The sequence below is a fragment of the Rana temporaria genome, chromosome 7 (assembly GCF_905171775.1).
Source record: "Rana temporaria chromosome 7, aRanTem1.1, whole genome shotgun sequence".
Lineage (NCBI taxonomy): Eukaryota > Metazoa > Chordata > Amphibia > Anura > Ranidae > Rana > Rana temporaria.
Window position 1 is genome coordinate 13496287 of NC_053495.1, and position 27597 is coordinate 13523883.

General features: G+C 46.6%; 2 protein-coding genes across 2 annotated transcripts in view; one reads left to right on the top strand and one right to left on the bottom strand.

The window, feature by feature from the left end:
* Positions 1 to 27597, bottom strand: part of P4HTM (prolyl 4-hydroxylase, transmembrane) — a 56514-nt gene that overhangs the window by 18633 nt on the left and 10284 nt on the right. The window lies entirely within an intron of this gene.
* On the top strand, positions 150 to 27505 carry LOC120945071 (secreted frizzled-related protein 5-like). The gene is made up of 4 exons (XM_040358932.1): positions 150 to 524; positions 12996 to 13168; positions 15539 to 15628; positions 26885 to 27505. Exons 1-4 carry the CDS (start codon positions 208 to 210, stop codon positions 27199 to 27201), a joined length of 897 nt encoding a protein of 298 aa, XP_040214866.1. The 5' UTR covers positions 150 to 207; the 3' UTR covers positions 27202 to 27505.

A 27597-nucleotide genomic window follows, 5' to 3' on the forward strand; every position in this document is an offset into this window, starting at 1 on the left:
GGCCATTGGCAAACACAAACTGTGGTATTGTCTTGTCCACTGAAGCACCAAGAGTGATGGATCTTAATGAGAAAGGATTAGGAGGAAATTGGCTTCAGCACTATAAAAATCCATTAGCCAAAACTAGGGGAACGTCACTTGCTTGATGGTTTGTGTAGAAGAAACATCACAAGTTCCATACACCTTAGGCTAAGGACTAGAGGAACGATGAGAGCCCAACACCTTAGACGTCAGGGCTGTGGGTGGCCGCTGGTCTTCTTGGTGTGCTTCTTGACATGTAGCTCTTGGGCTATGTATGTGGACTTTGTGAGCAGTTCCTCCAGATGTATGACCGTCCCAAGGCACATGCCTCTGTGCTACGGCATTGGATACACCGAAATGAGGATCCCCAACTTGCTGGAGCATGAGACCATGGCGGAGGTGATCCAGCAATCCTCCAGCTGGTTGCCACTACTTGCGCGGGAATGTCACCCAGACGCACGGATATTCCTATGTTCGCTTTTTGCGCCTATTTGCTTGGAAGGGTAAGACCCCCCCTTTTTATATTGCATGAGCATTTTCAAAGCAGGTCAGTAAGATCGTGGTGATGACATTTGAAAGCAAAATTGACAGTAAAGAGCCGCTAAAAATAGAGGCGCTTTACCGCTGACGCACCCCCAGTGTGAAAGGGGCCTTAGGCCGCGTACACACGACTGGACATGTCCGCTGAAACTGGTCCGCGGACCAGTTTCCGTGGACATGTCCCACAGTGTGTACGGCCTAGCGGACAGGTTTCCAGCGGACAAAAGTTTCTTAGCATGCTAAGAAACTTGTCCGGTGGAAACCTGTCCGTCGGACATGTCCGATGGTTAGTACACCTAACCATCGGATCGAAATCCCCCGCATGCGTCGAAGTGATTCGACGCATGCGTGGAAGCATTGAACTTCCTGGTTCGTGCACGTCGCCGTGTCATCGTCAACGCCACGTCACCGCGTTTTCTGTCCGTGGGGATTTTGGTCTGATGGTGTGTACACACATCAGACCAAAATCTCCCAGCAGACATGTCCAATGAAAACGGTCCGCGGACCGTTTTCATCGGACATGTTCGGTCGTGTGTACGGGGCCTGAGAGTACATGTACACCCAATCAGTAAAATTTCATATAGGCTTTTTTTATGTTAATATCATTCCAAAAGCAATTTTCAATATTTCGAAATCTGCAGCTTTCATTAATTTAGTAGCTAGTAAACCTACCATTAAGGTCTTTGTTCAGGCACTTCCTGTTATAGAGTGACAACTGTCTTCCAATTGTGTTTCTCCCAATGTATAAATGGTATCTTATGGGGAAAATGTCAGTTGTTTGAGGTACACCTTGCTACAGTATAGCACACTGAGACTAATGCCCCGTACACACGATCGGAATTTCCGATGGAAAAAGTCAGACTGACTTTTTCTAATCGGATATTCCGACCATGTGTATGCCCCATCGGAATTTTTTCTATTGGAAATTCCGAGGAATTCTGTCGGAGTTTAGATCGAGAACATACTCTATTTTACTCCGATGGAATTCCGATGTGATTTTGGCTGGTCAAAAGACCGACCGTGTGTACGGGGCATTATTGTCATTCTACATCTTCTTTTAGGTGGGTAAGGTTATGTGTTAACGGTTAATTTTAAGGGTTACATTAAGCTGGCCATACAATGTGGCAATTTGACAGATCATTTAAACTTTCCAAACCATTTTTTTGCCGAAAATTGTAAATCAGTCAAAGTTGTCTAAAAGACTGCAAGAAGATGGTTTTGAAACTTACCGTATATACTCGAGTATAAGCCAAGTTTTTCAGCACATTTTTTTGTGCTGAAAATGCCCCCCTCGGCTTATACTCATATCACCTTTTTGCGCCTGATCTCCTGGACTTTGGGGACCCGGTACTGGCCATAGGTCCCCTGGACTCCAAACTTGGCACACATATAGCCACATTCTTCCTCTACACGTGTGCAGAGTTTGCTGTCTGGAGGACCTACGGCTGGGGAGCACTGATTTATCAAAGCTGGGCACCCCTTCTATATACTCCAATGTTAAACGTAAGTCTAGTCATGGACACAGTGAGGCATGGGCACAGTGAGGCACAGTGAGGCATGGGCACAGTGAGGCATGGGCACAGTGAGGCATGGACACAGTGAGGCAAAGTAAGGCATAGTGAGGCATGAAGATGGACACCCTAGGCTTATACTTGAGTCAATACGTTTTCCCAGTTTTTTTGTGGTAAAATTAGGTGCCTCGGCTTACATTCGGGTCGGCTTAGAAACTCGAGTATATACGGTATGTAGCACTTTTCTGTTTTGATTCTATTTTCCTTCAATCTTTCAATAAACTGCTTTGAAGTTATACGTTTATTGCCCACTTTGAACGTCACTATTGACCAAATTCTGGTGGTTACGTAAACTCGACTGATTAGTTTCTGCTGTTAACTTGTAAATGTATTTTCGAATCCTAGTAAATCAAAAATTGTTGAAATGGAATGACAATGTGCATGCCTGAACTGATAAAATACTTGCACTCAGGCTTTGATAACAAGGACCCTGATAGCCATATTCCCCCAGACTGCACAAACCATAACAAATAGAACTGAGATGGGTCCTCCACCTGCCCATGAGTCCCTGGGAACCACTTATCCCTTAAAAAGCATTTTTTTTACATGTTAATGTACAACAAGGTTTCTCAGCTAGGGTTCCATTGAACCCTAGTGTTCCTCCAGAGGTTGCTAGGGGTTCCTTGAGCAATGAGAGAAGTTCCATTGATCTTTTTAGCTTTAACGGGGTAATTCTTCCCAATGACCACAAGTGTAAGGGGCATTCTTCCCAATGACCACAAGTGTAAGGGGCATTCTTCCCAATGACCACAAGTGTAAAGGGCATTCTTCCCAATGACCACAAGTGTAAGGGGCATTCTTCCCAATGACCACAAGTGTAAAGCCTCGTACACACGACAGAGGAACTCGACGGGCGAAACACATCGTTTTCCTTGTCGAGTTCCTTGTCAGGCTGTCAAGGAACTCGACAAGGCAAGTTTCTCCATTCCCATTGAGGAAAAAGAAAACATGCTCTCTTTTTGGTTCGACGGGATCCTCGACAGTTTCCTCGTCGAAAAATGTACACACGACTGGTTTCCTCGGCAAAAAAAAAATCCCAGCAGGTTTCTTGCTGGTTTTTGCCGAGAAACTCGTCGTGTGTACGAGGCCTAAGGGGCATTCTTCCCAATGACCACAAGTGTAAGGAGCATTCTTCCCAATGACCACAAGTGTAAGGGGCATTCTTCCCAATGACCACAAGTGTAAGGAGCATTCTTCCCAATGACCACAAGTGTAAGGAGCATTCTTCCCAATGACCACAAGTGTAAGGAGCATTCTTCTCAATGACCACAAGTGTAAGGGGCATTCTTCCCAATGACCACAAGTGTAAGGAGCATTCTTCCCAATGACCACAAGTGTAAGGAGCATTCTTCCCAATGACCACAAGTGTAAGGAGCATTCTTCCCAATGACCACAAGTGTAAGGAGCATTCTTCCCAATGACCACAAGTGTAAGGAGCATTCTTCCCAATGACCACAAGTGTAAGGGGCATTCTTCCTAATGACCACAAGTGTAAGGGACATTCTTCTCAATGACCACAAGTGTAAGGGGCATTCTTCCCAATGACCACAAGTGTAAGGGGCATTCTTCCCAATGACCACAAGTGTAAGGAGCATTCTTCCCAATGACCACAAGTGTAAGGAGCATTCTTCCCAATGACCACAAGTGTAAGGAGCATTCTTCCCAATGACCACAAGTGTAAGGGGCATTCTTCCCAATGACAACAAGTGTAAGGCGCATTCTTCCCAATGACCACAAGTGTAAGGGGCATTCTTCCTAATGACCACAAGTGTAAAGCCTCGTACACACGACCGAGGAACTCGACGGGCGAAACACATCGTTTTCCTCGTCGAGTTCCTTGTTAGGCTGTCGAGGAACTCGACAAGGCAAGTTTCTCCATTCCCATTGAGGAAAAAGAAGACATGCTCTCTTTTTGGCTCGACGGGATCCTCGACAGTTTCCTCGTCTAAAAATGTACACACGACTGGTTTCCTCGGCAAAAAAAAAATCCCAGCAGGTTTTTGCCGAGAAACTCGTTGTGTGTACGAGGCCTCAGGGGCATTCTTCCCAATGACCACAAGTGTAAGGAGCATTCTTCCCAATGACCACAAGTGTAAGGGGCATTCTTCTCAATGACCACAAGTGTAAGGGGCATTCTTCCCAATGACCACAAGTGTAAAGGGCATTCTTCCCAATGACCACAAGCGTAAGGAGCATTCTTCCCAATGACCATCACACTAATGTATCATGAGTTGTAGATATAGTAATTTTTAGCAGGGGTTCCCTGAGACCGGAAAGGTATTTCAAGGGTTCCTCTGTGTTGAAAAGGTTAAGAAAAGTTGAGGTACAATCTGTATTCTCAACATAGTACTGCATAGGTTTTCAATGACTCCCACTACGTTCCACTTAATTGTACCTGCTAATCCAATATAAGGACTTGTTTACACTTGCCGCGGTTTTCACTGCCCTCTGAAAAGTAATCCGTGCACCCGCATGGATGTCACATTAGGACACAGCAGCTGTGTCATTGCAGACGCATGCCGGCACAGGGATGCACACAACATCGGCACATCCTCGTGCCGGTAACACACGGCTCACAGCTAATATCCCTGTGTGAATGGGGCCTCAGATTGCCATTGACAGGCGGCTGGGAGGAAATATGTCAGGTCCTCACTGCCTGTTTTAACCCTTAAAAGGGTCAGGTTTAGTGACGATACTACCTGCCACAGACGACAGGGGATATACATTTTGCCGTGGTACGTGTACAGTGCCCACTAGCCACACTATTATGTTATTGTGGGCAATAAATAAGCCCTAACTGCATTATGATACAATTGCACCTTTGATCTGGTATTCTACTTTACAAGACTAGTAAAACAATTTGGACAGAAAATGTCCGTGGCTGGCTTTAGGGTTAAGGTTAGGTGTTTAGTGGGGTCTAAGGGATTAAAATCAGGGATTAAGTTAAGCGTTAAGCTGGCCAATGATGTTATTATTTTTCATCCAGCCAGCGGATTCCTCGATCTACACAAACGAGGTGGATGTACAAATCCCCCCTACTGAACGTTGTATTGTGACAGTGGGTCTTAGCGCTGTCAGAATAAACAAATCAGTGGCTGCAGAAGAATAGAAATATATCTAACAGTTGACTTACGTTGTACAGGGACGGCCACACACCGATTGAAATTAGGTCGGTTCAGTAGGTCACCAGCCAAATTCCAATTTTGATCATTCTTTGGCCAGCTTTAGGGTCAGGGATTTGGTATTGGGTTTCTTGAGATATGTTATATTTCATATTTTTATCTGGAGCCAAGAGCTAACATCTTTAGATCAGTGGTGGTCAACTTTATTGATGGGGGGGGGGGGTCTTCAGTGGGGCCCCCAACCTCACCAAAGGGCCACACATAAAAATCTGTGAATGTTACGTCTCATAGACAGCGAACACAGGATATAGTCAAATGCCTTTTACACACGTACGGGTTTCCCGGCGGACTTTTTACGGCCGAAAAACCAGAGGGGAAAACCGAGAACCTGCTCTGTTACTTTTTCCCCCTACACACGGCCGGGGTTTCCCGACAGGAAAACTGCCATTAGAGCTTTGGTCGGGAAACCTAGCCGCGTGTATGCTCCACCGCAGTCTTTTCCCATAGGAAAACTGCCGGCTTACAAAACGCTGAGAATCTCGCCGGGAAAAAAAAGAGAGCTGGTTTTCTTTCTTTTTTTTCGGCAGTTTTCCAGTCGGGAAAACTGTGATGGAGCATACACACGGCCGGGATTCCCGGCCAAAAGCTTTAATGCCAGTTTTCCCAAGAGGAAACCCGTACGTGTGTACGAGGCAAAAGACTGTGGACATGATACAAGAGATGGGATTCTGCGCAACGTATCACGCAGACATGGTAAGTGTAAACATAAAAAACCTGAAATGTGTAAATAATAAAAGAGCTACACTTAAGGTAATAAATGAATGATGACTATGTGAATCAATAAGAATGTTGATAATAGGAGAGCCAACAACCTCAAAAAATTAAAGTGCAATAATAAATAGAGTAAGCAATAAAGTGCAAAAAAATCCCATAGATAAATAATGACAAGATGCCAGATGGGAATACTGATGTGATAAAGTGCAAAAAAGTCCCATAAATAAATAATAACAAGCTGCCAGATGGGAATGCTGATGTAACTGAATTTCCACTCAATCAGATAGAGATAATTGACAGATAGATGATCGTGTCCCTCACTGGGCTCACAGGACTCTTACCTCCAGGCCAATAATAAAGGGCATCAAACAGGGTCCCTACTGGCAATCCTCTGTGAATGATCTCAGCCAATCCTCCCTTGAAGCTGCTGTAGCGTCTCCTCGGCCAATCCAAACGGTACTCAGACCAGGGTGGAGAGAAAGAGAACAAAAAAAGGGGGCTCCAATAGTGAAGTAAGGTAAGACGAAGACACGTGACCCCGTGTCGTAACGCGTAGGGATTGGACGCATGTACACCTGGAGTGACGTAAGCTGGCGCTGAGGACGCCGCTCGTTTTTTTTACACCACTGCACGATTTTAGTTTGTTTGATGTAAGCGCAGGTTTTTCTTAATAAAACACCCCTGAGTCTTACCTTACTTCACTATTGGAGCCTCCTTTTTTTGTTCTCTTTCTCTCCACCCTGGTCTGAGTACCGTTTGGATTGGCCGAGGAGACGCTCCAGCAGCTTCAAGGGAGGATTGGCTGAGATCATTCACAGAGGATTGCCAGTAAGGACCCTGTTTGATGCCCTTTATTATTGGCCTGGAGGTAAGAGTCCTGTGAGCCCAGTGAGGCACACGATCATCCATCTGTCAATTATCTCTATCTGATTGAGTGGAAATTCAGTTACATCAGCATTCCCATCTGGCAGCTTGTTATTATTTATTTATGGGACTTTTTTGCACTTTATCACATCAGTATTCCCATCTGGCATCTTGTCATTATTTATCTATGGGACTTTTTTGCACTTTATTGCTTACTCTATTTATTATTGCACTTTAATTGTTTTGAGCTTGTTGGCTCTCCTATTATCAACATTCTTATTGATTCACACAGAGTCATCATTCATTTATTAGTGTAGCTCTTTTATTATTTACACATTTCAGGTTTTTTATGTTTACACTTACCATGTCTGCGTGATACGTTGCGCAGAATCCCATTTTATATTTGATCTTTGTATTTGTGTGTTGTAAACACGATTAGGTTTTGCTACACTGTATTTATTTTGTTTTGTTATCTCACATCGAGGGTTCCATATTAGCGCAAAAGCACTTGCCACTTTTATGATACAAGAGATGGTCAGAGACTGTGGACATGATACAAGAGATGGTCTCAGACTGCAGACATGATACAAGAGATGGTCTCAGTCTGCAGACATGATACAAGAGATAGTCAGAGACTACAGACATGATACAAGAAATGGTCAGAGACTGCAGATATGATACAAGAGATGGTTAGAGACTGGAGACATGATACAAGAGATGGTCAGAGACTACGGACATGATACAAGAAATGGTCAGAGACTGCAGATATGATACAAGAGATGGTCAGAGACTAAGGACAAGATAAAAGAGTTAGTCAGAGACTGTAGGCACGATACAAGAGATGGTAAGAGACTGCAGACATAATAAAAAAGATGGTCAGAGACTGTTGACATGATAGTGGAGATGGTCAGAGACTGTTGACATGATATAAGAGATGATTAGAGACTGAAGACATGATATAAGAGATGGTCGGTCAGATACTGCAGACACGATACAAGAGTTGGTCAGAGACTGTAGGCATGATACAAGAGATGGTAAGAGACTGCAGACATGATAAAATAGATGGTCACAGACTGTTGACATGATACAGGAAATGGTCAGAGACTGTAGACACAATACATGAGAAGGTCAGAGACTGTGGACATGATACAAGAGCTGGTTAGAGACTGTAGACATGGTACAAGAGATGGTCAGAGGCTGTTGACATGAAACAAGAGATGGTTGTGAACATGATATGAGTTTTTGGAGAGTGGGGACATGCTTCAAGAGAGTCAAAGACTGCAGACACAGTACATGAGACTGCTAGAGATCACTGCTTTACCAGTGCAATAGGGAAATACAGATTAGTGTCTGCAAGGCCCCCGAGGGCCACATAAAAAGTTCCAAAGGGCTGCAGGTTGAGGACCAAAGCTTTAGATCTTTGCATCTAGATAAACCAAAGTATGGAAAAGCTGGATTTTCTGTATTAATTTCTACTTCCTAAAAAAAAATCATGTAACCTGCCAGGCATTAGCCATATTGAGTCCAGCGTCCCATCCCCCACAATTACAGACAATTTCATTCTGTAGATGGAAGCTTATCCCAAAGCTGCCCTGAAAATGTTTGCAAATTACAAATATAATCCCCACCAGTAACTATGACCCTATTTTCCATTGTCATCCTCTTTTACCCCCCCCCCCCCATATGATAAAACGCTATAAAACAAATCCCATACTTGAGCTCTTATCTAATGCCCCCCTACCCCTTCCCTTTCTTCCAATGAGCAGAATGATCTCCCTGGAGCCAATGGGGACACATCATTACACTCCTCATTTTAGTACATAGAAATGGTGACTCTACCTGCGTCACTCACATGGCAATTAACTGCCCTGTCTCCCCATTAATGGCTTTTTGTATTGTTGGATGTCTCTTTGAATTATAGTCGGATGACCCGTACGTGCGTCACTCGCTGTTGCCGGCCATCACGTAGCCTCCTGTCCTTTGTTTCAGTGAAACATAGAAGTTGACAACAGATTTAAGGCCACCTACCTACATACAGTCACCTCCAGCGGTGATGTGTTACATCCTATTATAACACAATAACGATCTATAGTCAGGCCACGGGCACACGGTGATGTGAAAATCAGAATTTACAATTCAGTCTTATATTTGTCCTAAACTTGAAAGTTATATATTCATTCCAAGGAAGAATATTGCACTTTTTCAATGAATATACATTTTGCGTTTATAGGACTGCATATCTGAAAATAATTTTGTTCTGAATTAACGCCCTTGAAACTCCATCATTTACATTTATGAATTTCCAAATTTAATAATACATTTTGGGCCAGATTCACAGTGGAGATACGACGGCGTATCTGCTGATACGCCGTCGTATCTCTGTTTCTATCTATGCGACTGATTCATAGAATCAGTTACGCATAGATATCCTTAAGATCCGACAGGTGTAATTGTTTTACACTGTCGGATCTTGGGATGCAGTACCGCGGCCGCCGCTGGGGGGACTTCGCGTTGTAAACCAGCGTCGGGTATGCAAATTAGGAGTTACGGCGGATCCACAGCGGTTTTTCGTGTTCGCTACGTCGCCGCTAGTATAGTTTCCCGTCGCAAAGTTAGTCGTCGTTTTTGGTGCCCTAACTTTAGTCAGCAAGTGTATTGCTGTATAAAGTATGGCCGTCGTTCCCGCGTCGAAATTCAAAATTTAACGTCGTTTGCGTAAGCCGTCCGGGAATACGGAATTACCCTACGCGCGTCGCCGTTCAAAAAAATGACGTCACGGCGCGCAATGCGCGACGGGAGTTCGGAAACGGAGCATGCGCTGTAGGTCCGGCGTGGGAGCGCGCCTAATTTAAATGGCACACGCCTATTTAAATTGGCCCGCCTTGCGCCGGCGGCGTAGGTTTTCATCGCAAGTGCTTGGTGAATCAGGCACTTGCGATGAAAAATTGCGGCAGTGTAACATATCTACGATACGTTACGCCGCCGCTCTTCTATGTGAATCTGACCCTATGTGTGTATATATATATATATATATATATATATATATATATATATATATATAAATATAAATATCAATAGCCCGATTCAGAAAGACTTACGCCGACGTATCTTCTGATACGCCGTGTAAGTTCACGGATGCGCCGTCGTATCTCTGCGCCCGATTCTTGAAATAAGATACGCCTGAATTTTGGCCCCATCCGACCGACGTAAGTCTCCTACGCCGTCGTATCTTGGGCGCATATTTACGCTGGCCGCAAGGGGCGCTTCCATTGATTTACACGTCAAATATGTAAATGAGCAAGATACGCGATTCACAAATGTACTTACGCCTGTCGCAGTAATCTACGCCGTTTACGTAAGGTGTACGTCCGGTGTAAAGTTAAAGCACCATATAGGAGGCGCATCCCATGCAAAGGTATGGACGTCGGAACAGCCGTCGTATTTTACGTTGTTTACGTAAGTCGTACGTGAATGGGGCTGGGCGTAGGTTACGTTCACGTCGTAGGCATTGAGCCGGCGTATCTTAGGGAGTATATGCAACGCGATTCTGAGCATGCGCGCGCATGCGCCATTCGTTCGGCCCTTCATTTACATGGGGTCACGCTTCATTTTAATAGATCACGCCCACTACCTTCCTACTTTGAATTAGGCGGGCTTGTGCCGGCCAATTTACGTTACGCCGGCGCAAGTTTGAGAGCGAGTGCTTTGTGAATACTGTTCTTGCCTCACTGATTTACGTTGGCGTAGCGCATATGAGATGCGCTACGCCGGTCTAAAGATGCGCCGCTCTACGTGAATCCGGCTAATACAGTATATATAGTAAAACCTTGGATTGCAAGCATAATTCCTTCCAGAAACATGTCTGTAATCCAAAGCACTTGTATATCAAAGCACATTTCCCCATAAGAAATAATGGAAACTCAAATGATTCGTTCCACAACCATTTATTTATAAATCCTTCCGTTTATAGTCCATATAAAAAGATTATAGCAATGTGATTGTGTAGCAAAGGTTGTGTAACCATAAAATGTCTGTCCACAAATGGAAGCCTCCACATGGGGATTAGAAGCAAAATCCAGCAGGAGCTCCAGAGTATAAAAGAGAAGAGAGGCGCCTCTAATGCCGCATACACATGATCTGGCTTTTGCTTGGCCAAATCACATCGGAATTCCGACACACGGTCGGAATATCATATGAAAACATTCCGTCTGACTTCTTTCATCAGAAATTCCGATCGTGTGTACAAGGCATTAGAGGTGCCTCTCTTCTCTATTATACTCCATTGTAGCATGACGATACTTGTATATCAAGTCAAAATTAATTAAAAAATGTTGCTTGTCCTGCACAATGCTCTCAAACCAAGTTACTCTCAAACCAAGGTTTTACAATCTCTCTCTCTCTCTCTCTCTCTCGCTCTCTCACACACACACACACACATATATATATATATTTAGATCCACAGTCCAAGGCAAGTTCTGCTTTTTGATTAATCCATGTCCTTAGTCTGCTTGCCTTTAGCGGGCTTTCTTGTGCATCATCTTTAGAAGAGGCTTTCTTCTGGGATGACAGCCATGCGGACCAATTTGATGCAGTGTGTAGCGTATGGTCTAAGCACTGACAGGCTGACTCCCCCACCGCTTCAACCTCTGCAGTAATGCTGGCAGCACTAATACGTCTATTTCCCAAAGACAACCTCTGGATATGATGCTGAGTACATGCGCTCAACTTCTTTGGTCGACCATGGCGAGGCCTGTTCTGAATGGCACAGTCGCAGCGACTTGAAAGTAGTGCACTACTTTAGTCTGACTTTAAAGCAACTTGAGGTCCATAGACCTCAAGATTACACAGGCATTGCTTCAAGTCGTGTCAAAGTCACAGCAGGTCGCACAAGTGTGAAAGGGGCCTAATTCTCAACCAAGGTTCCATGGAACCCCAGGGTTCCTCCAGAAGTTGCTAGAGGTTCCTTAAGCTGTGGCTGATTGGCCTCCTATCTGATGGTGCTTTCATAGTTCTGGGGCCAACACCACTTGGCAGAGCCAGTAGCATGACACCAGTGATCTTTTTAGCTATCTGTAAGAGTGGTATTCTGCCCATCGCTGTAAGGGAAGCATTCTACCTACTGGACTCCAAAGTAAGGAACATTTTTCTCACTGGTCTCCAAAGTAGGGGAAATTCTTCCCACTGGTTTCCAAAGTAGGAGAAATTCTTCTCACTGATCACCAATGTAAGGGACATTCTTCCCACTGACCACCAATGTAAGGAGCATTCTTCCCACTGATCACCAATGTAAGGGACATTCTTCCCACTGATCACCAATGTAAGGAGCATTCTTCCCACTGATCACCAATGTAAGGGACATTCTTCCCACTGATCACCAATGTAAGGAACATTCTTCCCACTGATCACCAATGTAAGGAACATTCTTCCCACTGATCACCAATGTAAGGAACATTCTTCCCACTGATCACCAATGTAAGGAACATTCTTCCCACTGATCACCAATGTAAGGGACATTCTTCCCACTGATCACCAATGTAAGGAACATTCTTCCCACTGATCACCAATGTAAGGAACATTCTTCCCACTGATCACCAATGTAAGGGACATTCTTCTCACTGACCACCAATGTAAGGAGCATTCTTCTCACTGATCACCAATGTAAGGAGCATTCTTCCCACTCATCACCAATGTAAGGGACATTCTTCTCACTGACCACCAATGTAAGGAGCATTCTTCTCACTGATCACCAATGTAAGGAGCATTCTTCCCACTGATCACCAATGTAAGGGACATTCTTCTCACTGATCACCAATGTAAGGGACATTCTTCCCACTGATCACCAATGTAAGGGACATTCTTCCCACTGATCACCAATGTAAGGAGCATTCTTCCCACTGATCACCAATGTAAGGAACATTCTTCTCACTGATCACCAATGTAAGGAGCATTCTTCCCAATTAATTGATATTAGTAGGGATTCCCCAGGGCCCTAAAAATATTTCAAGAATTCCTCTGGGGTAAGCAGGTTGGGAAAGACTGCTTTAGTAAGTGCCCATAATATGAAAGAGCATATAGAAATAACTTGTAATCATGATTTCTTTAGGGACAGACTCATCAAGCCGTGCCGCAGCCTGTGCGAGGCGGTAAGGAACAGCTGTGCACCAATCATGGCTTGCTATGGATACCCCTGGCCGGAGATCCTGAAATGTGATCAGTTTCCTATTGACCACGGCATGTGCATCTCCACAATAACAAATGGCACCAGCAATCGGAGAAGTAAGTCCTATCTATACGGCTTTAATTTGTTGATGAGGCAGGACCTCCACATTGGTGTTCTCCAGGGACTGGGGTTCTATACTTTGTCACCTTACATTTTCTGTAAGCTTTCTTTCTATCACATAAAACACATACAAATATCTTCATCTGCTGTAAAGGGGTCAACTTGAAGCACATCTGATCTTGTGAATTGGCAGAATACAAACTGGGAAAACGTTGCCAATTATTGGGGGTTGGGGGAGGGTTACACACACAGACAGAAAGACAGACGCGGTATATATCAAGCTGTGCTCTAATCTAATAAAACGGACATCACTACTCTATCTGAAAATATAATCATATACTCTACCTCAATCTGTGTAAATACTGAGTGCAAAATATGTAATAAATAACATAGGTGTGCACAGACTATTGCATTAGGGAGGTCACCCCAAATGTATTAAAACATAATGGACGGGGTTAGTAGGGCATTGGATGGTGTCAGTAGAGCAGTGGACTGTGGACTTGTCAGTAGTTTTTTATTTGCATTATTATTATTATTATTATATATATAAAATGATGTTCGGCATGCGTGGTGATGTCAGCGTCCTAGCCCCACCCTGACGTCACCACGCATGCCGAACTTCGCTCTTCAATATGACTTGCACTGACGTCTGTTAAAGAAGTCATATGCAAGCCCCGATGAAGTTGCGCAGTGATGTCGGATTTGAAGTCGTGCAAAAGTTGCGTGACTTTCAAGTCACGGCAGTGTGAACTCAGGCTTAGAAATGGTTCCTGCACTACTTTGGTCCAAATTTGATACAAATTCGATGCCGCAGAGTGTAAAAAGTCACCTCAAAGTCAGACTCCAAAGTTGCACTGCAAGTCGTACGACTTTGGAGTCGGGCTAGAGTGAAATTATGATTTTGGGACTTTTCCTTGCGTGATACGCATGAAAGACAGAAATTTTGATCTTTTTTGGTTTCTGACACACAGAAAATACTGTATTTATCGGGGTATTGCTCGCTCCGGCGTATAGCGCGCACCCTAATTTTGACCCATTTTTCCTGTAAAAAAAAAACTTATTAAATTTTACTACTTACAGTTTTGGTGTCTTGCCCGGCGTCCATCGGTGGCCTCGTCCATTCCGGCGTCCGTCTGCGGCCTCGGTGGTGTCCTCCCGGCTTCTCCCGCGCTGTATTCATGTCGAATCCCCGCTTCCCGCGCTCAGTTTGAAGCCTCCGCCGACGTATACCGAGCGCAGTACACTCGGGTATATTCGGCCAGGCTTGGCTTCTCACGCATAAACGTCACAGAGCGTGACTACGAGTGAAGCCGAGCCTGGCCGAATGTACCCGAGCGTACTGCGCTCGGTATATGTCGGCGCAGGCATTCTAACACGGCGCGGGAAGCGCGTATCGGCGTATATCGCGCACCCACGATTTTGCCCTGATTTTCAGGGCAAAAAAGTGCGTGATATATGCCGATAAATACGGTATATGGACTTGGAATTTTTTTGCACATTCATTGGTTACATTGTGACACATATACTGTATATTGCTTGTAGCACTTTATTGTATATGAACTGTACATGATCTGAGTTTTTTATGTTATTCATTGCATATTTTGCACTTAGTATTTCCACAGATTGAGGTAGAGGGGGTTATTTACTAAAGGCAAATCTACTTTGCACTACAAGTGCAAACTACAAGTGCAAAGTGCACTTGAAATTGCACTGAAAGTGCACTTGGAAGTGCAGTCACTGTAGATCTGAGGGGTAGATCTGAAATGAGGGGAAGCTCTGCTGATTTTATTATCCAATCATGTGCAAGCTAAAATGCTGTTTTTTATTTTCCTTGCATGTCACCACCAGATCTACAGCGACTGCACTTCCAAGTGCACTTTCCGGGCAATTTCAAGTGCACTTTTCACTTGCAGTTTGCACTTGTGGCCTTTTGTAAATAACCACCAGAGTGTATGATTAGATTTGCAGACGGAGTAACGCTGTTCGTTTATTAACACTTTGGGGTTGATTTACTAAAGGCAAATTCACTCTGCACTACAAGTGCACTTGGAAGTTCAGTCGCTGTAGATTGCTGTAAATCTGAGGGGAAGATCTGAAATGATTAGCTCTGCTAATTTTATTATCCAATCATGTACAAGCAAAAATGCTGTTTTTTATTTTCCTTGCATGTCACCCTCGGATCTACAGCGACTGCACTTGTAGCGCAAAGTGCATTTGCCTTTAGTAAATAAACTCCTATGGTTTGATGATATATCAAAATTAGGATAGCAACTCTCCTGTTTGAAATGTCACTTTAAAGATACAGTTGGGTTTGTGGCGCAGTTTCTCTAATATTCATTTGCTCTAATTTGTGCCTTCTGTTACAGCAGTGCCCCGAGCCAGCTGCAGGGATTGTGAACTTGATGAGGCCAGCAGTGCCAAGGAGATCCTGGATACGTTCTGTGCTAATGATTTCAGTAAGTACTCCGCCTGGCGTCCGACGCACACCTCGCCGCTCACAGCTGTCACTGGGAGAAATCAAACCTCACCGGGGTTATGCAACATTACAGTGGAGGCGTCACTCAGGGAGATTATAGACGCCTGGTGGGACATTCATAGAACTCCAACTCCCAAAAATCTTACATTTGTACAAATTTTTTCCAACTTTCCTAGGTGTATGCAATTTATACCGTGTATATATATATACACACACACACACACACACTATTGACAGGCCAGTTAGATTCCTCCACCCCAAACTCGCTCATCCATGTCTTTATGGACCTTGCTTTGTGCACTGGTCCAAATCCTTTGGTGGAGGGGGGATTATGGTGTAGGGGTTGTTTTTCAGGGGTTGGGCTTGGCCCCTTAGTTCCAGTGAAGGGAACTCTTAAGGCGTCAGCATACCAAGACATTTTGGACAATTTCATGCTTCCAACTTTGTGGACACAGTTTGGGGATGGCCAGGGGCAGACTAAACATCGGGCACTGCCCGAGGGCCTATGGCCAGTAGGGGGCACCATGACGGCTTCCACTTCGATCTACACGTCAATCACAGCTAGCTGATGGGTAGATCGGTCCCGAATCCCTGCTCCCTGCGAAGAGACTGTAGTAAACGGACCTCTTGTGATGCACCCCTCCCCGCCGATCCCTTCTTTCCTCCTGTCCACCCCAAGTGCTTGTATTTGTCATAACCTCGGATGCACAAGAAGAGAGGAGGGGCCGGCAGGGAGGAACGCATCACGAGAGGTCTGTTTACAGCCGCTTTCTGCGCTACTCTGCATCTAGGAAGGAAAGTGCAGCAGCTTGTATGCTGTCCTGTGTCCCTCTATGTGCCCAGCTTCCTGTTCTGTGCCCCAAAGCCCTGATGTCTGCCCATACCCTGCTCTGTGCCCCATGCCCTGATATCTGTCCCATGCTCTGATGTCTGCCCATGCCCTGCTCTGTGCCCCCATGCAATGCTGTCTGTCCCCATGCCTTGCTCTTTGCCCCATGCCCTGCTCTTTGCCCCATGCTCTGATGTGTGCTCCCATGCCCTGCTGTCTGCCCCATGCCCTGCTCTGTGCCCCCATTTCCTGATGTCTACCGCATGCCATGCTCTGTGCCCCCTTGCCCTGCGCCCTCATGCCCTGCTGTCTGTCCTATGCCCTTCTCAGTGTCCCCATTCCCTGCTCTGTGCCCACATGCCACTTTGAGCTAAGGGGGGAAGGGGGGGGGGGTTGTATGGGACGGTGCGGGTGGTTGGATGGCTGGAGCAGAGAGATTGGAGCATGTAGCTCCAGCACTCTGTTCTCTGTGTTGCCTGTCCCAGACACAGCAGAACAAAGAACTGCCCCCCCCTTACTGTTCCAAATTAATGGGCATCAATATGGAGTTGCCCCCTCCTTTCTGACTAGAACAGCCTCCACTCATCCTTGAAGGTTGTCCACAAGATTTTGGAGTGTCTCAGAACTTGTGCCCATTCAGCCACAAGAGCATTTGTGGTACGAGAAGACCTGGATCACAATCGGGGCCGCTAATAAGTCAGTACAACTGGCCCTATTGTACCGGGCCCAGCCAGTGTACTGTGCAGGGAAAGGGGGCTGTGTACTGTGCAGAAAAAGGGGGCTGTGTACTGTGCAGAGAAAGGGGGCTGTGTACTGTGCAGAGAAAGGGGGCTGTGTACTGTGCAGAGAAAGGGGGCTGTGTACTGTGCAGAGAAAGGGGGCTGTGTACTGTGCAGAGAAAGGGGGCTGTGTACTGTGCAGAGAAAGGGGGCTGTGTACTGTGCAGAGAAAGGGGGCTGTGTACTGTGCAGAGAAAGGGGGCTGTGTACTGTGCAGAGAAAGGGGGCTGTGTACTGTGCAGGGAAAGGGGGCTGTGTACTGTGCAGAGAAAGGGGGCTGTGTACTGTGCAGAGAAAGGGGGCTGTGTACTGTGCAGAGAAAGGGGGCCGTGTACTGTGCAGAGAAAGGGGGCCGTGTACTGTGCAGAGAAAGGGGGGCCGTGTACTGTGCAGAGAAAGGGGGCCGTGTACTGTGCAGAGAAAGGGGGCCCTGTACTGTGCAGAGAAAGGGGGCTGTGTACTGTGCAGAGAAAGGGGGCTGTGTACTGTGCAGAGAAAGGGGGCTGTGTACTGTGCAGAGAAAGGGGGCCGTGTACTGTGCAGAGAAAGGGGGCCGTGTACTGTGCAGAGAAAGGGGGCCGTGTACTGTGCAGAGAAAGGGGGCCGTGTACTGTGCAGAGAAAGGGGGCCCTGTACTGTGCAGAGAAAGGGGGCTGTGTACTGTGCAGAGAAAGGGGGCTGTGTACTGTGCAGAGAAAGGGGGCCGTGTACTGTGCAGGGAAAGGGGGCCATGTACTGTGCAGGGAAAGGGGGCCGTGTACTGTGCAGAGAAAGGGTCTGTGTACTTTGCAGGGGGTCTGTGTACTTTGCAGGGGGTCTGTGTACTGTGCAGGGGGTCCGTGTACTGTGCAGGGGGTCCGTGTACTTTGCAGGGGGTCTGTGTACTTTGCAGGGGGTCTGTGTACTTTGCAGGGGGTCTGTGTACTGTGCAGGGGGTCTGTGTACTGTGCAGGGGGTCTGTGTACAGTGCAGGGGGTCTGTGGAACGTTTTTTTTCGTGAAACTACACTCTTAAGCCCTGTACACACAATCGGTTTGTCTGATGAAAATGGACCGTTTTCATCGGACGAACCAATCGTGTGTGGGCCCCATTCGTTTTTTATCCATCGGTGAAAAAAAATAGAACCTGTTTTAAATTTTTCTTATGGTGAAAAAAACGATCGTCTGTGAGGAAATCCATCGGTCAAAAATCAATGCATGCTCAGAATCAGGTCGACGCATGCTCGGAAGAATTGAACTTAATTTTTCTCAGCACGTCGTAGTGTTTTACGTCACCGCGTTCTGACACAATCGGATTTTTAACCTATGGTGTGTAGGCAAGACTGATGAAAGTCAGCTTCATCGGCTATCCGATGAAAAAATCCATCGGATTAGATTCCATCAGATATCCGATCGTGTGTACAGGGCTTTAAGGTTAGGGTGCGTGTTATACGCTGATAAACACGGTAAATTTTTTTTCAACTTCAGTCCAGCTATGCAAAGAAATCATCAATTATTCTTTCCACAAGCGCAAGGTATCTGGGTCACATATATTCTATATTTGCTAAACATACTTTGTTCTCCTGTAATTTTCAGCAGCAGGTACACCAGATTAAACTGACCCATATTTGAAGAGATAATAAGGCCGGGCTTGCACAATAGCCGTTACGGAAGCCATTTATAAAGCAGCGGGATGTCCTCACCATGTACTGCTGCTTTTCTATTATAAGTGCCTCTTATTTATTTATTAAGTGCTGCTGTGTGCTTCCATAAAGTGCTTTGCACTTAACTTGCTTTGGGACTCTGAATCAAGAGAAGCCCATTTATTCAGAATAATGGGGAAAAAATGTGCTGGAAGGAAACCTATCATATGACTCCAAGCAGGTCATGTGACAGTGCTCCCCTCCTACCAGACAGCGATCCCCGCAGAGAACACACAGCAGGACATTGGTGACTCAAAGAAGCATGGACCATTTACTGCAAAGTGCGGGGAGCGGAAACTGCCCTCCTGTATAAATGGGTCCCTTTGATGGCCAAGGATAAACTTACATCTCTCTGAGATGGTGGCCCACCCTTAAACAAGTCACTTGAGTGCCAGCGCCCACTGCGCCACTGGGGTACATTGAAGCTTTTCTCTGCTCAGTAGAAGAATTGGACCTCTAGCTGCTTTAAATGTACATGGCAACTTCTTGAGCAGGGGTGTCCAAACTTTCTAAAGGGGCAGTTTATTGTCCTTCAGAGTTTAGGGGAATGTGGCCAGTGGTAGTAGAAAATGCCCCCGGGTCAGTGGAAGCAACAATGGGCCAGACTTGAGAGTAAGAAAATCACACAGCAGTAGTCAGTAGGAGGAGGAATAGTACCATAAAACTGATATTAGTTCAAGATATAGAGCTCTATCGATGGTGTTTGTGGGGGGAAAAATGCACCATCATTGGTGATAAATTGGAGGACTATTGCCCCATCATTGATGTCATTGAGAAAAATTGTGCCTCATGGTTGGTATCAGTTTGAGGAATTGTACCCCTTTATTGGTGTCAATAGGAAAAATGATGCCCCATTGTTAGTGTAAGGAATAGTGCTCCGTCGTTGGTGTTACTAGGAGGAATGGTGCACCATCATTGGTGTTAGAGGAAAGAATAGTGCGCCATCATTGGTGTTAGTAGGAGAAACAGTGCCCCATTGTTGATGTCAGTGGAAGGAATAGTGCCCCATCATTGGTTTCAGTGGAAGGAATAGTGATCGTTGGTGTCGTTAGCAGAAATAGTGACCCATCATTGGTTTCAGTGGAAGGAATAGCGCCCCGTAGTTGGTGTCAGTGGAAGAAATAGTGTTCCATCTGGAGATTGGATGGAATAGTGACCCATCGTTGGTGTTATTGGCAGGAATGGTGCCCTGTCATTGGTGTCAGTGGAAGGAATAGTGCCCCATTGTTGATGTCAGTAGAAGGAATGGTGCCCCATTGTTGATGTCAGTTGAAGCAATAGTGCCCCATCATTGGTTTCAGTGGAAGGAATAGTGCCCCATTGTTGGTATCAATGGAAGGAATAGTGCCCCATCCTAATTGGCAGTAAAAGAAATAATGTTTCAGGGCCAGATTCACGTACCTGGGCGCATCTTTGTGCGCGCGTAGTGTATCTTATTTACGCTACGCCGCCGCAACTTAGAGAGGCAAGTGCAGTATTCACAAAGCACTTGCTCCGTAAGTTGCGGCGGCGTAGCGTAAATTGGCCGGCGTAAGCGCGCCTAATTCAAAGTAGGAAGCAGGTGGGCGTCATCTATTTAAATTAAGTGTGACCCCATGTAAATGAATGGCCGGTCGAACTGGGCATGCGCGCGCATGCTCAGAATCACGTCGCATATACTCCCTAAGATACGTTGGCGCAATGCCTAGGACGTAAACGTAACTTATGCACAGCCCTATTCACGTACTACTTACGTAAACGACGTAAATTTTGACGGTCGTTTCGACGTCCATACCTTAACATGACTTACCCCTGCTTTATGAGGAGTAGAGTTACGCCGGTCGTACGCCTTATGTAAACAGCGTACATTAATACGCCGGGCACAAGTACGTTTGTGAATCGGCGTATCTAGGTCATTCGCATATTTATCATGAGAACGCCAAATACGTCCAGCGTAACTATGCGCCCACGATACGCCGGCGTAGGAAAGTTACGTCGGACGGCTGAAGCAATGTTTTTGGACGTATCTTGCTTTGTGAATCGGCGTAAAGATGCGACGGCGCACGTTTGAAATTACAGCGGCGGCGTAGAAGCCTTCTGAATCTGGCCCTCAGTGTTTATATCAGTGGGAGGAATAGCACTTCATATTTTTGTGAGGAATCCCCAAGGCAAACATAGGGTCGTATCCAGGGCCACTCTTTCGGGACCATCAGGCTGGGTTCACACTGATGCGGGTCCCAGCAGGGGGTCCTGTGCATCCCTGTACACTGTTCCAGGTGGGAATCAGGTCCTGAATTGCACATGGGAACATCTAGGTGCGATGCAGCATTTTAGCGCCAGGGAGGGAGGGGCAAGTGCATCATCCAGCCCTGCTGCCCGCAGCCTGTCAAAGTCTATGACAGGCTGCAGCTGAACAGGGCTGAATGCTGTGCCAAGTGGTACCCAGATTTAGGGCCCTGTACAGTTAGGACCCTAAAATGCTGGATGGGTCACCTTGCACCTAGATGGCCCCGTGTGCAAGGGGCCCAACACATATTAATTAGATCAGCTACATTAAATTGATCTCTTTTACATTTAAAGAACTTTAAAATGATTGTTGATTCTGTTTACATTTTTGCTGGTTGAGAAGCTCAGGATTCCAAAAGCCAGATTAGCACCATTTGAAGACTTAACTGCACAGCGGGGGCCCTTCATAATGGTCACAGCGGGCACCTCAACCTATCACAAACGGCGGCAATACAAACTGAGCATGTAAAAAAAAAAAATACAGTATGTTTTTTTTTTAAAAGAGACCCTACGGAATAAAATAGCGGTCATTGCAACTTTTTATATCACACAGTATTTGTGCAGCAATTTTTTTAACTGGATTTTTGGGGGGAAAAAAACTATTTCATGAATAAAATAAAAAAACACACACACTATAATTAGCCCAATTTTTTTGTATAATGTGAAAAATTATATTATGCCAAGTAAATAGATACCCAACATGTCATGCTTTAAATTTGGAATGGCGCCAAATTTCAGTAAAAAATCTCCATAGGCGATACTTTTACAGGTTACCTGTTTACAGTTTCAGAGGAGACCTTGGGATAGAATTGTTGCTCTCGCTCTAACGTTCATGGCGATAAATCACATTTGTGGATTGAACGTCTTTTACATATTAGGGTGCGACGTACGTATGCGTTCACTTCTGCGTGTGATGGGGGCACTTTAAAAAAAATGTTATTGGCCCGGATTCAAGAAGCAATTGCGCCTGTGTAACCATAGTTACACAGCGCAATTGCTTACTTGCCTCGGCGTAACGAATGCTCCTGATTCAGGAACCTCGTTACGCCGTCTGCAGCCTAAGATATGCGCGGCATAAGGCTCTTATGCCCGCATATCTTAGGCTGCATTCTTGCGATGGCCGCTAGGTGGCGTTCCCGTTGTGCTCAGCATATAGTATGCAAATTGCATACTAACGCCGATTCCCCTCCCGCCGCCGATTCCCCTCCCGCCGCCTGTAAGAACAATCAAGCGGCTGAACAGCCGATGTGATTGTTCTTACGGTGCAGGGAATCTCCGGCGGAAAGAAAATTATATCTGAATGATGCCTGTAACTGCAGGCATTATTCAGATATCCCTACTCAAAGCCCAGGACGTCATACCACGCTGTCTGAAGATGGCAGAGGTCACGGTGGGTGGAGCCCACATCCCGCTTGGCTGGCAGATTGCTTCGGCGGCTCGGCTTTAAAAAAAAAAAAAAAGTCTTCGCTGCTCGCTCGGCGCCCCTTTTCTGCGTCGGGTGACAGGCGCTCGGGTGCGGGGCACCCACTGCACCCTATGTAGGATCGGCCCTGGTCATATGACATACTGCGGGTGGAAAGTGGTTAAATCTTGACTCGGGACTCATTTTTATTTAACAAAAAAAAGGACCCCCAGCAGTACTCAAAATGTAAAACGCAGCTATAGCTGCAATACTCTCCTCTTCTCCGGCTCTGGGAACTACAGTAATTACTTTCTATATGTCCTCAGTCTACGGCATCATTCAACCTGGCGGACTGAGGACATACTGTGAGTACAGGGGGTCATGAATATTAAAAATACACCACACTCTCCCTTTAAGCGATCTGTTTTTTCACTTGAATTATCTGGCTGGAAGAGTAGGTGAACTGATCTCAAAACATCTCAGAGATGTTTAAAGATAAAATTTTAAGCTGCAGATCCATAAAAGGCCCTGAAAGCGTTTGCGTGACTCCCAGGCCACATTCGCCTCTGCGAGACGTTCCTTCTCTCTTTTCCATATAGTACTGACAGAGAGAAATATAACTGCTTATTGTATAAATACATTACAGGCTACCGAGAGACTAGGCTACCATAAAAGGTGCAAAGCTCCAACCTAAAGATACTATATACAGCATGGACAGAGTCAGGTGAGAAAGGCATGCTGGGCTTTGTAGTCCTCCGCATACTAATTAAAGGGTCAGTCCACCTAAAACACTTTTTTGATGATGAAGAACAGAGAGCTAAACCACCAACTCTGCTGGGGTATATAATGATCAAATCTGCCAAAGCTGTTATGTGAAGGTTGGATATTAATTAATATCTGTTGATCCTGCCAGTTTCTGCTTTTTCTGAGGACTTCCTTAATAGGGTGACTACCAGCTCATAATTCTAGAAGACGGTGGTCACCCCGTTCTTTCACTCAATCCGCTGCAATCAATGTCTAATGTGGACACAGGGTCACATTGTATGGATTGGATGGATCGAGGCTGTTCATTAATGTGTGAGATCTGGGAGCTGGAGGGAGCGTAATTAGAGATAATGCTGCAGGCATTGCGAGTTGGAGGCAAAAAAAAATTGGAAATTTGTAAACAAAGTATGACTGAATTTTGACATATTTTACACATGGTAAAAAATAATAAAAAATAAATAAAAAATTTAAAAAATAAATAAATAAAATTATATGGCAAAAAATAATAGATAAAAAAACAGCTGTAATTTCTCCTGCTTTCTGTCTGCTGAGCAGGAGAAGGGTGAGTGGCAGTGGAGCTGATGCAGGGCAATGCTTAGCTAAGTGGGACTGCGGGACATATGTCAGAATCCAGGGCTGCCCCGCAGAATCCGGGACTGTTGGGAGGTATGCTCTGATCATTTAGCAGCAGAGACTTGAACCTCCGTTAATTATAAGGCTGGGTTCACACTACGGTTTTCCCGTCCGTCAGCCGCATACGATTTCAGTATTGAAAACGTACGGGCCCGGACGGGAAAACGTAGAGATAGACAATGCATTGCAAATCGTATGCACTCGGATGCATCCGGGTGCGTACGATTTGCTGCCAAAACGTTTTTTAAACGTACGCAAAACCGTGTTGAACCACGGTTTTGCGGTCGTTTTTAAAACAGTATGGCAACCGCATACGTTTTCCTTTAACATTAATGTTAATGGAAAACGCACATATGTGCGGTGCCATACGTTCCCGTCCGTTTCAGCCGCATACGTTTTTTCATATAAATCGTATGCGGCTGACGGACGGGAAAACCGTAGTGTGAACCCAGCCTAACTGCCACTCCCTTTAACTGTTCTGAATTCCAAGACACCGTTATACCCGCCCATGGTCTGCATTTTGACTGCCAGTGACTTGACGGTGTGGTTCCCCTATCGAGATGGTTCCTGTAAGGACTGCGCAGGCGCAATCCTTGCCGACGGAAATCTCCAAACCTCGGCCGACATCCAGGCTCATTCCTTAACATCCCCGTGGATTGGAGGATGTTAAAAAAAGAGCCAGGAGGCCGAGCGAGCAGAGGGAGCCGTACGAGCGAAGCGAGTACGTGAGGCCGACTGGCCACTTTCCTCAAATTCCACGTCGCCCTGGATGCTGGCCGAGGTTCGGAGATTTCCGTCGGCAAGGATTGCGCCTGCGCAGTCCTTACAGGAACCATCTTGATAGCCGGAACCAGATCGTCAGATCACCGGAATTTCTGGGTGGGTGTGCCCAACTCATGCCAATATACAGAGTAACCCCACCCGCTGGGTTTTATTCAGACTACACCTCTATTAATGAGATGATTGCCCATCATGCCAATTTTTCCAGCTTGGCCCCACCCAGCCTACGGCCACATCACACTGAACGCGCCCAATTTCGTCTGATCTCAGAAGCCAAGTAGAGTCAGGCCTGGTTAGTACTTAGATGGGAGACCGCCTGGGGATGCCAGGTACTGTAGCCTATGCTAAATATCTAAATATGCTGGGACCGCCCACTCGCAGCCCTGATCCTTACGGTTAATGACTTTTCGAGTGAGGCCTCGTACACACGACCGAGGAACTCGTCGGAAAAGACACATCGTTTTCCTCGACGAGTTCCTTGTTAGGCTTGTCGAAAAACTTGACAAGCTTTCTTTGCGTACAGACGGTCAAGACCAAATCTCCTCGTTCTCAAACGCGATGACATACAACACATACAATGGCAGGGGAAGTTCGATTCCACTGGCACAACCCTTGGGGCTGCTTTTGCTAATCTCATGTTACTGCATGTTAAATAAAAGTTTGGTAAGAGACGATTTGCGCTTTTCAGTCTGTTACAGCGTGACGAATGTGCTATCTCCATTACAAACCCTACTTTTCCCACTTTTATTAAAAAGAATGCAACAGGAGAGGTGAGACAACTGAAAAGTTGATGGATGAGTGCTCAGAGTAGTGAACTATAGCGAGAAAATCCTCATGGATGGGAGGCGGGACTCCTATCCTCGTGGAGGGGAGGCGGGACTCCTATCCTCGTGGAGGGGAGGCGGGACTCCTATCCTCGTGGAGGGGAGGCGGGACTCCTATCCTCGTGGAGGGGAGGCGGGACTCCTATCCTCGTGGAGGGGAGGCGGGACTCCTATCCTCGTGGAGGGGAGGCGGGACTCCTATCCTCATGGAGGGGAGGCGGGACTCCTATCCTCATGGAGGGGAGGCGGGACTCCTATCCTCATGGAGGGGAGGCGGGACTCCTATCCTCATGGAGGGGAGGCGGGACTCCTATCCTCATGGAGGGGTGGCGGGACTCCTATCCTCATGGAGGGGTGGCGGGACTCCTATCTTCCTGGAGGGGAGGCGGGACTCCTATCCTCATGGAGGGGAGGCGGGACTCCTATCCTCATGGATGGGTGGCGGGACTCCTATCCTCATGGATGGGTGGCGGGACTCCTATCCTCATGGATGGGTGGCGGGACTCCTATCCTCATGGATGGGTGGCGGGACTCCTATCCTCATGGATGGGTGGCGGGACTCCTATCCTCATGGAGGGGAGGCGGGACTCCTATCCTCATGGAGGGGAGGCGGGACTCCTATCCTCATGGAGGGGTGGCGGGACTCCTATCCTCATGGAGGGGTGGCGGGACTCCTATCCTCCTGGAGGGGAGGCGGGACTCCTATCCTCATGGAGGGGAGGCGGGACTCCTATCCTCATGGATGGGTGGCGGGACTCCTATCCTCATGGATGGGTGGCGGGACTCCTATCCTCATGGATGGGTGGCGGGACTCCTATCCTCATGGATGGGTGGCGGGACTCCTATCCTCATGGATGGGTGGCGGGACTCCTATCCTCATGGAGGGGAGGCGGGACTCCTATCCTCATGGAGGGGAGGCGGGACTCCTATCCTCATGGAGGGGAGGCGGGACTCCTATCCTCATGGAGGGGAGGCGGGACTCCTATCCTCATGGATGAGAGGCGGGACTCCTATCCTCATGGATGAGAGGCGGGACTCCTATCCTCATGGAGGGGAGGCGGGACTCCTATCTTCATGGAGGGGAGGCGGGACTCCTATCCTCATGGAGGGGAGGCGGGACTCCTATCCTCATGGATGAGAAGCAGGACTCCTATCCTCATGGATGGGAGGCGGGACTGAGGCTAGGCAAAAAGGGTTCACCCACAGCAAAAAAACAAAAAAAACAAACAAAAGAATGAAAGAATTAACCAATTTTACATGTGTTTGTTTTTTTGACAGTTGCAAAAGTCCGCATCGCAAAAAGAAACACGACCTCGTCCTCGGTTTCGGACTTTGACATGGATTCCAAGGTGGACATTTTAAAACACGGCCCGCTCCCCAAGGCGGACCTCCTCCCCCTCCTCCAGCAGTGGCTGGACCTGGACGCCACCTGCGTGCAGAACATCATGCGTGGAACCCGCACGGGCACTTACGTCGTCAGCGGAGACGTGCAAGATGACAAGCTGGTGGTGCACAACGCCTACCCCTGGCAGAAAAGGAACAAGAACCTGCACTTTGCCGTAAAGAAATGGAAGCATCACAAGTGTCGGTCGTAGAATCTCCAACGCGCCCCGTCTGTGGAGCGGGACGAGAAATCACAGGACTGAATATTGAACTGTATATAATCGGGGCTATCCCCCCCCCTGTAATACCAGAAGCTATAGATGGCTGTAATAGAACTGGAAGATATCTGGAAGCTGATAACTTCACGACAAGCCAAGTAGAAAAGAGGACCTGTCAGCTAGTAGATGCTGTAAATGTTTGATGCGCCCAAAGTTACGGCGGCGTAGCGTAAATGGGCCGGCGTAAGCCCGCGTAATTCAAATGATCAAGGCAGTGGGCGTGTAACTTACTACTATCCACACATGCACTGATTGACTTTTAGGGTGGCTTCTTCCTCCCCTAGGCAGCTCTTCTGTACAAGCACTGCAGGGGGCTAATATCAGGTAAAA